General features: G+C 45.2%; 1 protein-coding gene and 1 long non-coding RNA gene across 2 annotated transcripts; one reads left to right on the forward strand and one right to left on the reverse strand.

The window, feature by feature from the left end:
• The first annotated feature begins 3,781 nt into the window (after nucleotides 1-3,781).
• LOC122165022 lies at nucleotides 3,782-8,935 on the forward strand. The gene is made up of 2 exons (XR_006170364.1): nucleotides 3,782-5,822; nucleotides 8,422-8,935. It is a non-coding gene; the product is annotated as an uncharacterized LOC122165022 (long non-coding RNA).
• Nucleotides 3,782-11,589, reverse strand: BRAT1 (BRCA1 associated ATM activator 1). Its single transcript, XM_042827570.1, has 13 exons — nucleotides 11,444-11,589; nucleotides 11,107-11,261; nucleotides 10,300-10,447; nucleotides 9,338-9,710; nucleotides 9,147-9,260; nucleotides 7,926-8,011; nucleotides 7,537-7,661; nucleotides 6,967-7,153; nucleotides 6,704-6,777; nucleotides 6,044-6,143; nucleotides 5,685-5,783; nucleotides 4,877-5,058; nucleotides 3,782-4,754 (listed from the first exon to the last, which is right to left on the reverse strand). Exons 1-13 carry the CDS (start codon nucleotides 11,568-11,570, stop codon nucleotides 4,026-4,028), a joined length of 2,499 nt encoding a protein of 832 aa, XP_042683504.1. The 5' UTR covers nucleotides 11,571-11,589; the 3' UTR covers nucleotides 3,782-4,025.
• Between the last annotated feature and the right edge of the window lie 54 nt (nucleotides 11,590-11,643).

The raw sequence follows: 11,643 nt of genomic DNA on the forward strand, positions 1-11,643 counted from the left end.
AGCCCTCCCTGCAGAGATGTCTGAGTGGGCAGTGATGGGCTTCAGCTGCTCTGCCCACCTTGGTTCTGGGCTCTGTGTGTGCAGGCAGTCCTACCCAGCTTCAGGTGTGGGGACAGCAGACAGCAGGTGGCTGTATCTGCTATGGAAGAGCACGAATGTCCCTCATCTGTTTGGGAGCAGCAGGAGACAGCCTGGAGGTGGTAGGAGAGTGGGCACAGAGTTCCTGGATGACCACTGTGATCAGCTCTGCATCTGGAGCTGATGGAGGCACACAGTGACAGGTATGGCTGCTCACTCCTGCCTCTCCCCCAGAGAAAACCCCACGTTTTACAAAATGCACATCTGCTGGCTGTGTCTCCCCAAAACTGCATTGAACTCCCTATACTTGCTGTACTGTCACACTCCACAGTATGTGCTATTTATACTCACGCTGCTCGTGTAATCAATTATTACTCATCAAGTAGAGATCCGAATGCTGACACATCTGATCTTAAAGCTTCTGCTCCAAGCAGCAGTGCCAAAGCCCACGAGCAGGATGCAGCGCCGTAGTGCAGCATCTCTGTGCGCTCAGACGTTTCCATGGAGATGGATCTTTGATCTCATCGCACTACATGAAGGGTGAGGAAGATGCTCCCAAACTCAGGAGGAAGGCAGTGCTGATTCCCTCAGGTCAGAAGTTCCCAGTGCAGGAACTGGAGAGGCTGGAGGGCTCTGTTCTTCTTTCCATGATGCCGTATCTGTAGCACCAGCAGGGTGAAGCTGTGCTGCAGCACGCACTGGGGATGTGCCTCTCGCTTGGCCACACTGCACCTCTGTGCTGATTTAGTGCTGCTGAGGATCAGACCTTTGTCTGCGCTGCAGTGTTGTGTTTGTGCTGTATGATTCATAGTGCTTTGGTGCCAGGACAGGGCATGTTGTCCTGGCTGTTGAGAAGAAATGTGAGCTATAAGGAGAAGAGCTATGAGAATGTACAGTTAGCTGGCTGCATTTCTGGATGGAATAGAGACAAATTCACATTTTAAGTTGGAGGAATGTGCAGAAGGGAAGTGTTTGATATGATAACATGGGGGCAGTGACCAAAGGCAACAGCCAAGCTGGCTTTATCTGTCTGGATGAGCTCTGATTGTGCTGGCGTGAGCTCTGTGCTGTGAGAGCTGGCAGCAGGGTCAGGGCAGCTCCTACCAGCACTGGAAATCGAGAGTTGTGTGGACGGAGCTGGAAGGGAATCCATTAGAAAAGGGCATCGTTTGGTTCAGCAGTGGCTTGCAGTGAAGGTGGGCCATGTGCTGACAGGTTCTCCACGCTGCATTGGTGGGCAGAGGTGGTCCTTCATGTCTGCACTGTGTGTGCACTCAGGCAGTTGAGCGGTGTTTGTGATCCTCTCCTCCCTTTGCAGCTGGGTGGTGACACTTCCTGGTCACTTCCTGCTGTTCACAGGGTGCTGATGGATCAGTCCCTTTGTCTCTGTTACCAACACAGCCTCGGACTGCTTCTGCAGTGTGTGATAGCATGCAGGGTGAGCAAGAGTTTGTACAGAGCCTGCTTGCACTGCTGATGTTTTTCTCTTTTCAAAGCATACCTTGCCTGGGGGCACCGAGTTGCCAGTGGTGCCCATTAGTCTCTCCTCTTTGGGGATGAGCAGTTCTCCACCCAGGCAAAGCAGTGCTCATGGTCTCCTTGCTCCCAGCCCTGTCAGGAGTAGATGAACCTTCGTGCCCTGCAGGTCTGTAGGCTCTTCAGCTGGGTCACCATTTTAGTCAACTAAGTTTAAATGCTTTCTTTATGAGGACGTACGTTGTTTGAAGCTCTGAAAAAGTTACCGTATTTTTCCAATACAACAGCTCTGCTCAGTGTTAATCATAGCCATGGGTTTGCTTGGAAAGCTGATGGGTGGATTTCTGCTGGGTTTTGTTGCTGTTGATTTTTCCAATAACCGTCAGTGCCAATACTGTCATTGTTTCCTGTTGATCAGAATGGGCTGTTCAGCCAAAAATGTCGTGGTGTTGTCCTGTGCACCAGTTCACTGGGGAGGAAGTGGTGGGAAGAGCGAGCAGCAGTGAACATTTGGTGCTGCTGGTTTGGGTGCATCAGCTAAGGATATTGGATGGTACTGAGAAGTGTTTTTTCCCTTAATTCTATGGACAAAGTGGGATTGCTGTGCAGCTCCCTGCGCCCATCCCATGGCTGTTCAAGCCTATATGGACGCTGTCACTTAGCAACTGCTGTCAGTTCTTCCTTTAGCTGCTGCTTTATTGTTGGCACATAACAGGAGTTGCAATTGCATGACCAGCCCCACAAAGGGTGTTTGTACAGCACGGCTCACAGGTGTGAAGATGAGCAGCCCCACCACAGCCCTCTTTAAGATCCCAGTGTTACTTTACACCTGACCCAGGAAGTGACCCCCAAATGGGAGCACCAGAACCACTGTCACCGGGCAGAGACAATGCATGAAACATCACCAGCGTTGTGCCACCCCCCTCTGCAAGGGCACTCAGCTCGTTTGAAAGATGGGTTATGAGCACAGTCTGTCCTGCAGACAGAGGAGCAGCTCTGCCACCGAGGTCTGAGGTCTGGCTGTGCTACGCTTAGCAGTGCTTTGTTTCTCAGCAGAGGACAAAACCCACAATGCTGGAGGGAAATGACACAGCACAGGGGTGTGGCTGCTGATATATTTTATCATTGTTAATTGCTGAGAACTGTGGTGAAGCCGGCTGATGAGTTTCCTCTGTAACGCATGGTGGTTTTAAAAGCCTTGATGAGCTTGTGTTGAAAGGTGGAGCAAATTTTATGAGATGGACAAAAGAAATTTCTAAGGTGTGCATGAGTTGGTCTGCGCTCACAGACCACCTCTCTAAGGCTCAAGCAGCAGCTTCAGACACTTATGGCTCATTTTTTACTTCACTCATACAATGAGCATAACTAAGCAAAGACTGCTCTTTGAATTTTAAATGTCCAATGTATTAACAGACAACTAACAACTATTCTTTTGGCAGCTTTCACAAGCTGTTACTAGCACAGGGCTGAGCCAAACATTCTTTGCTACGTCAACGTGAGTCTGAGCAGTGAGAGGACAAATCCTTTTTCCAGTGCTTTGTTGAAATGTGTTGAAAATGATTCTTGGAATTTCATACCTGTGTACAGAGCAGGCAACAGAAATCGCACTGCCCCTGTTCAGATAAAGCTTTGTAATCTTCCTTGTTCACAGTACTTGCTCTCAGAGATGTGGGTTTTTCTCATCTGTGATGCCCTGTTGTTACCACTTGTGTAGCTGCTGCCTTCTACCTGCTACCACAGGCCACATGAAAGTAATTGACAGAGCTGAGCACTGGTGCCTTTGACTCGACACGAGCCCTGTGCCTGGCCACAGCCTTTGCTGAAATCATCTGTAGCATCTGTATGGGGAAATCTGCCTCCTGCAGGGGCTGCGCAGCTCCCGCGCTGATATGATGCAAAAGCTGCAGTTCCCACAAAAACTCATCCCAGAAAGGCAGCGTGCAGCTTCCTCCTCTGCCCAGCAGCCCACCTCTCTCTTTACATCCCCAGAGTCCTTGGATGGCAGGAACACAGAGTTTATGGATGGACCACTGTTTTCATGATGCAAAGTCGCAAAAGCACTTGTATACTGACAGCTCAGTCCAGTGTGTTGCAGGTAATGAATTTATTTTTAGAAGCATACAATAGCTTGCTTTCAGTCACCTTTTTTTTTTTCTTTTTTAATGTTTCCTTATGTAGGCAGGCTCTGCTGCTTTCTTAACATACTTACACGTTAAAAACAGAAGAAATGCCTTTCTTTATTTACTTAGAAAAATAAAACAGGCAGATCAGTTTATCAGAGAATATTCTTAAAAATAAGAGAAGCCATCAGTATTAAAACAAAGACTCTCTGTTAACAGCTAACAAAACTATTCCTTTTTTTCTGTTCAGAGTAACACTTCCTACTGTCTTCTCTTATAGCACTTTGGTAGCAAAAATTCTCTTCACAAGAAACCCGTGTAAGTACTGTTCCCTCAAAGCAAAAGATGTCTTTAGTAGCAGTCAGCCTCATTCTCCTCCACGGTCCCCACAATAGCAAGGATGTCCTCTAAGAGGGACTGGGGGCTTTTCTCCACATAATCACTACCTTTTTTTAGGTCACTGTGTAGTTCCACTAAGTTTATCGTTCCCAAAGCTAACATCATGCTCTCTGGATCTTGAAAGTCCACTTCACTACCATCACCTGTGGGGAAGTTCTGGACCAGAGAACCCTGCCTTAGTGTCCTTTGTAACCAATGAATGCCATGTCCTGCAGGTAAGTCTCCAGTCCCTTGTGAATCTGTGGTGCTACTCTGATAGAACTGAGATTTTAAGGAAAGCAATATATCACAGGCTTTCTGAGCCACTGGCTTGTCACAGTCACACAAAGACCGAAACAAGAAGCTGAACAGGTTTGCTCGGCAAAACATCTGCAGTGGCTTGTTCTCATGAACGGAACTAGTGACTGCAGGTGAGACAGGAGCATAATAGCATTCAGGAAGGCCAAGTTGGCAAAACATATAGGTACAGAAAATTTGAACCAGTTCCAAACAACCAAGTTTGACTTCCCAGTCTAAGTCACGTGCTGCAGTCTGGACCACCGCAGTGACGAACTGCTCTGTCTCTTCCGGTTTACCCGTGCAGCTCTCTTTCACCCACATGGTGAAGACGCTCATCACAGCTCTCCTAGGAAAGACCTCTGGGTCTGTGGACAAGACTTCTTGAAGCTTTGCCGCAGTTTTCTAAGTGTAAAAAGACAAAGGAGGAAAGGAACATTACAAACAGACAAAAAAAGCACAACAAAAAAACAGGGGAACAATGTGTAGTTCTGCTCGTGTCTGCAGTGGATTACACAAAGCCGTACCTCTTTATTATACCGGCTCCCTGCAACACGTGACTGTGGAACAAAGACATAAATAATGTAGGCCAGCTGCCCCATAGCCGTCACAGCGCTCGCTCGCACGTAGCTCTCTGGATCCTCAAGAAGGTTTTCTATACGCTTTGGCATCTCCGAAAACAGGAGAAACTTCCTGAAATCCCTACGGTCTGTAAACGAGACAGCAATGCAAAGAAGTGAGGCTTTATTCTCTCGGAGCATGAACTCGTTTCCAATGCAAACAGTGATTTGTGTCATACGAGGATGATCGCTGACTGCAGGGCAGCTGACAGTGAACGGAGCTGCTGCTCACAGGAGCACGGACACTTTCTGGCAGGCTCCTCACTTTGCAGCAGCTTGGTGAATTCCAGCCGTGTTTGACACTAGAGTTTGGAAAAATGCATTTACAGTTGTTTCTATTGGTGAGAAATAATTTGCTCCAGGTAAATCGGAGTGTCGTTTCAGCCCCATCAAGCAACTTTTGTTTAAGGGAGAAAGAAAAAAAAGGTCATCCCTTACTGCTGTCAAGCCACACAACATAGTTTAATTTGCTGAAGCTGTCATTAAGGAGGACACAGCAACTCAAATTCAACAGAATAGTGGCATATGTTTATGAATCTTTTTGACAGATTTTGACTGTGACCTGAAAGTAAAAATCTCAACTTATCTTTTCCTTCCTTCCTTCCTTCCTTCCCCCTGCAGTTACAGGTCAGAGGATGCTCCACAGGCCTGACTGACTTTCACAACATTACAAGAAACAGTCCTCCAATCTGAACCATTAAATCTCTGCACATACCTGCCAGGGTTCTTATCAAGCTGGTGAAGAACTCCAGAGAAGAGTCTCGTACTTCCCAGCAAGGACTGCACAAACGCTTCTGCAGCACCAGGAACACCTCTGTGAAAACCAAGCAGGAGGGGGGAATTGAGATGAAAGGTAACAATCAAACCACTGTGCAGCCTCTGCACTGTTTTCTGATGTGATCCCTTTTGTTGACTTTTCCTCTCACAGTTCCTCAAAGCACTGTATGAGCAGATACAACTAAATTCAGCACAACTGGAAACAAATCCTAACTGCTTTAAGTGGAAAAAGAAGGTGAGAGCACATTTCAGATGTGCCACCAGTTGCTGTTTGTCCAACTTTGATAGCTTTGTTACCTCGCAAAATCTTGTCAGCTTGTTGCTTATTTTTGAAGAAGGATACTCCTGATGAGCTCCTCAACCACTTGGACATAGCTTTAAATGATTTCTTCAGAACCTGAAGAAATACAAAGCAGATGTACTTTATTGCAGGAGAAGGTGGTTTTGTCTTTATGCTAGAAAAATTTTTTTTTTTTTTTAACTCAAAATTACAGTGAAATTGTCAGAAGAAATTAGTGCATGCACTTTCATTCTATAAAATAAGCCACAAATGAATAGTGCTTATGCCACATTTCTAGCCAACTGTTCTCAACTTTAAAACACTGTGAGTGTCTCCAGCTTTTCACTTGCAGCTGTCACCTGAGTCACTTGGACAAAAGAAAGCAAGAAAACAAAAGTGTTACTGTAAAAGATTTTATTACTTAATAGCAATGTCAAGTGGATTATATTGGCTCTACAGTCACACATGATGGCTCCTATATTTTCAAGAATATCTGATTTACTGATCAACTACTTGCTCATTACCATTTTAGCTATTTCCTGCAAGTCCCTCAGAAGAAGCCTTCTAGATACTCTCATACTAACTGCTAAGAAACACCTGTTGTCAGCCTGTTTGTCAGAAGTATGTTCCACTGGGCAAGCCAGTAGATTTGGAGCCTTCTTTAGTTCTATACTCACAGTAGGAGGAGTGTTTGGACTCTCCAGGTATATCAGAAGGACGTCAAACAAACTTCTCATAGTTGTGTCAGTGCCTGAAACGTTTAAAAACAAAGCAAAACAAAAACTCAAGAACCAACATTAAGAAAAAGGGAATAATTCAACTCTTCAAACATGGAATGAAAGAGGATTATAAAACTGTTTTATAGAAGAAAGCAAGCACAGTCTTCAAATACAGAATAGCAATTTCCAAAATTAAAATTTAAGTGCAAAGTTTAACTCACAGTTGCAGTTAGGAAATGCTGCAAGGACATCAAGAGCTGCCTTCTGTACTCGGAAGCAACCTGCCAAGATTTGGCTAATCTTGCTTCCCAGAGGAGTAGCTGGAGTCAGGAGGCCTTTACAGAACAGTAATGTCGTCATGACAGAACACAGCAAAGATGTATAGGGTAAATTCCTGGGCAAAAAAACCTAATGGGAGGGAAAAAAACACAACAAGCTTCCATCACATGTTTCAAGCATGCATACAGAGCAAGTTTCTGGTAGAGACACAGCAAAAGCTGCAACTTCCATTGTCCTTATGGTAACATAATGCTAATAACTGCTAACAAGTAACCTCCCTCTCCCCCAGTGAACCATTGCATAAATGGGAGGAGATGCTTTTCACTACTTGGGAAAGCAACTCTATTTATGTTTTTCACTGGATCAATACTTGCAGTGGATATAATGTATGGCAACCAAGCCTGTGAAGGTAGACGTAAAACCAAGTATGGTCCCTGTTTACAAGACTTAATATTCTTCTGTTATCCTATTGGGAATGTATCCTGCTGGATTTTCTAACTAGCAGAACTCACTTTTTCCACAGAGAGCAGCTCCCCCAGATGAGCAAGGGTCTGGCACAGAAAACTAGCACAAGATGACTTGGAGGATAGAAGGCTTTCAACAGCAGAGGGATCACTAACTGACTCATACAGCAAACCTAGGGAATCAAAGAAGGGAAAAACTCAAGCTGTTAATGATTACAAAGGATAGTGATCTCCAAACTTGACTTCTGAGCTACTATTTTGAGGTGATGCAGTATGAAGATCTCTTCAAACGCAAACGTCAGCAGGACGCTGCACTTTACCACAAACACTGCTGCTGTCCTTGACTTTTTTTGTTAATCTTTCTCCAGTTTTTCTGAACCAGGCACTTAAAACACTGGTAAACAGAATAGCCTCTAACTTTTCTATTGCAATACTACCTGAACATTCCACGGAGGCTGCTCTCAAAATACACTCCATTGGTTGAAAGAGAACAGTCAGTGCTTTAATTGTCACAACCTGTGGGCTTCAAGGAAGAAACAGCAATTACCAAAACAAGAAAACGTCAACTCTACCCCAAACATCTATCCCCAAATGCTGAGCAGACCAGTGGTTTTCACACAGGCTTGTAAAAAAGCCAGCAACAGGACAGAAATGAAATTACTGTCACAAGTCGAGTGTTCTTCTGATTCTCCCTGGCTAACTGAAAGAGAGAAATGGTTCTGGAATTGACAAACAGCCTCATCCAGCAGCAAAGAGTGAAAACTGGTGTAAGAAGAGAGTTTGGACAGGCACTTATTGCATTAAAATATATATATATATATATATATATATATCCCAGTAAGACACACGTATTAATTAGTCTGAAAGTAAGTATCTATGTGCTATAGTCATTCAACTTATGATGATTTCTCCATGCTTTTTCACCATCTAAAGGGAGAAGATGCCACTGGATTTCTCAGGTGCACAACAGATGAGGCAACACCTTAAACAGCAATAAGGCAGAGTCCAACTGGATACATGGGAAAATACTTTTCATAGTGAGACTGTAAGGAACTGGAACTGGTTTCCCAGAGCAGTTATGGAATCCCCATCCTTTGGGATATTTGAAACTGTATTGGTGAAGGCCCTGAGCAACCCAATCCATCTCTAAACGCAGTCCTGCAACGTATAAGAAGTCAGATTAGATCACCTATACTGCTTTCTTCTAAATTAAGTTTTCCTACTGTTGACAGAGATGCACGATGTGTGCAAGATGCACACTTCTGTTGCACAGCGGTTCAAGTTGTTACACTTAGTGCTCATGTGAAAAGTAACCAAATACTTCTAAATTTGACAGTCAAAATATCCATCTTAAACAACCTTGGCCTTAAAAAGTTAAAGGAGCTTTGAATTTCTGTCCGAAATTGCTGTCTGTAGGTAAGATACAAAAGCATGTGTGTGAACATGACACTGGCTCTTTTCATTTCTGTCTTTGAAACAATTATTCTAATAGCAGTGTCTGAAGTTTGTTAGCTATTTGCATGGTTCTCACCAATCAGTCCACTGTATTAAGCAATACAGTGGAAAATGCAGTGCAGTGAATAAAACAACTCTCAGAAACGAGCAGAGATGTTGGGAGCATTTGCAGAGTGAAAAAAATTCATAGCAGCAACTCCTACCATGGGTAGATCTTCAGAATTCCCACTGCCAAAGCACCTGATTGTTCTGGGGTTAAGTGTTCCAGAGCAGATGTCACTAATGCCCAAAAACTGTCTTCACGAAACACAGCAGACCTGAGAAGAAAGAACAGTAAGTCATATGTCCTACTAACACAAATGGTATTTCTCATCACTGGATCCAAGATCTTCACCTTGCCATGTTTAGAAGAAGATCCACCAGTATGTGTTGTGCTTGAACAGAATCTTCTGTCAAGAAGGATTCTACTTGCTTTGCAACGCCTAACCAAAGCACTTTAGTCCAAGGAGCATGACAACTGCCAAACAGACTAGTTAACAGTTTTAATGACTGCTTGACGTGAGAGGCAGAGTTGGACTGAAGAGAATCTTCTATATGCTTTATAATCACGTGGGCACACGCTGGCCAGTCGCAGTCCTTGGCATCAAGAGGTACAATCAGTTCAGGCCCTACAGAGTGGGTGAGCAAGTGCACCAGAAGACAACGGGCAGCTGAAGCCACAAACAGGCTGGGATCCCCTTGCAGAACAAAGACCACATCTATGCCTCCTGTGTGAAAACAAAACAGAAGTCAATGAAGGAAAATCACAAGTCTTCCTATTGTGGAGTCTTGCTGCAGTCCAGCTGTATACTATTTTAATCCAAGTAACACAGAGGCTTAAACGTGGTTTGTTTTTTAACTTTTTGTGGTCTCTGTTGCCTTTTAAAGTCAGACAGTCCCTAGGTACAAGCAAACAAAAAGAAGAAAGTAAAATTTTTCAGATCTTCACATGTCTTAGTAACTCAGGAACAGAAGACTTCATTCTAATGGCTGTAATATTAGGAGGGTATATTTATGGAAGGAGTCTGTACCATCTGCAGACAGATCCAGTAAGGAAAAAAGGGAATTGCAGCAGCAGTACTCACTTCCATCACATGCTGCATAGGCTAGTACCAATCCAGCATTCCTGTCCTCTTTATATAGAGGATCTAAAGTTGGTGTTAACAGCAGGAGAACTTAAAAACCCATGCAAGGAAAATGAGACTGCAAAATGTAAGTGTCAAGAAATAAATGAGTCCCTGGTTAACTTTTCATCAGTAAAATCGTAGCAAGATGGATGGGAGGACTTGGGGCATTACCAGGCCTGGAAGCACTCACCACCACTGCAGATGAAGTGGAGGGCAGACTGGTGCTGCACCATGCTGTGCATGCCCTCCACCCAGCCACTTCGCACAGATGCATCTTCCCATGCTGCTCTCTTCAGAGGCCCATCCTCACCAAACAGCTTGGCCAACAGCCCCAGCCGCTGAGGGCAGAGAACACACAGAATAAAGAGCAAGCAGAAGGGCTTCAGAGGAGCAGAGAAGCTGCATGTCAACAATATAAATACTGCAGTGAAACCTTCTAAATAAACACTAAAATAGATAATTTTCAGATTCTCATGCTTGAACTCAACATAGCTCTTTTTTATGGACTAAGCAGTGTAAGGGTTCTATTGTTTGTTTCTTAAGATGCAGCAGAAAAGTTACATATATATTAGATCTGTTAAGCTGCTTTATGTTGCACGCATCTCTTTCCCAAACCAGAGTTTTGTACTATAAATGGAGTCTGCTATATAGAACAGGACTTTAAGAAGCTCCCTTATTTTTGCAGAAAATCAATCTACTATGGTCAGAAAACTACATCTGTAATTGCAGTTTAAATCTAAAGGACCTGTCCAGGGATATATGATATTCTTCAGCTATTGATGAGACATACTGATATCCTATATAATGTTTTGAACTGAAATTGAGAATTACTACGCATGAGGACTTACAGCTTGCTGCAAGACAAGCAATGAGACGACAGCAGCTTGATGTGACAACTGAGAAGGCTTATTGCAGGTTATCACTGAGAAGCCTTACATGCAGAATCTGTACATATCCAGGAGTCCTCAGCACAGGGGAAAGCAGGCGCACAACTCACCTGCAGGTGCACGAAGCTGTTCTCCGCAGCCGCGACTATCCCAGCTAACCGCAGCGTGAAGGACAGGACTTTCGGCTCCGGCTCCGGCAGCGCCAGCACGGCGGTGAAGAACTTCGTCAGACAGGGGTTGTCTCGCAGCAGCTTCGCGGTGGGCTCTGGTGAAAGGGAATTACCAAGGACAGGAAGCGGCGTCGCGGAACTCGGCGGTACCGGTGATCCTCGGCTTTAGCTGAATCCCAACCCCCCTCCTCTCCCTCTTACCTTCCCCCCCTCTTACCCTCCCCCCCCCCCCCGCTCCCCCCCGGCGCAGCCCTCGGGCGCCCTAACCCGCACTCACCGGCTTTCCTCAGCTCCCGGAACCAATCGAGCAGTTTTTCCAAGCAGGTGTCATCCGGGCCGCTCTGCCGCGGATCGGCCAGCGCTGCACAGACGCGGGGCAGCAGCAGGGCGCACGCACGGCTCATGATGCGGCGGCCCCGGGGTGACATGGCGGCGGGGCGACGTTGGGCTCCCCAACGACCAAGGGAAAACTCGTTA

The sequence above is a fragment of the Centrocercus urophasianus genome, unplaced genomic scaffold (genome assembly GCF_019232065.1).
Source record: "Centrocercus urophasianus isolate 14NV4802_14NV808 unplaced genomic scaffold, USGS_Curo_1.0 seq_29, whole genome shotgun sequence".
Taxonomy (NCBI): domain Eukaryota; kingdom Metazoa; phylum Chordata; class Aves; order Galliformes; family Phasianidae; genus Centrocercus; species Centrocercus urophasianus.

Coding starts and splice junctions, on each gene's coding strand:
- BRAT1 (XM_042827570.1), bottom strand. CDS start 11,570: ATGAGCCGTGCGTGCGCCCTGCTGCTGCCCCGCGTCTGTGCAGCGCTG. Junction 8,012..9,146: donor ATTCTGAAGATCTACCCATG/GTAGGAGTTGCT, acceptor TCTTCCTTGAAG/CCCACAGGTTGTGACAATTA. Junction 5,784..6,043: donor AGCTGACAAGATTTTGCGAG/GTAACAAAGCTA, acceptor TGGTTTTCACAG/AGGTGTTCCTGGTGCTGCAG.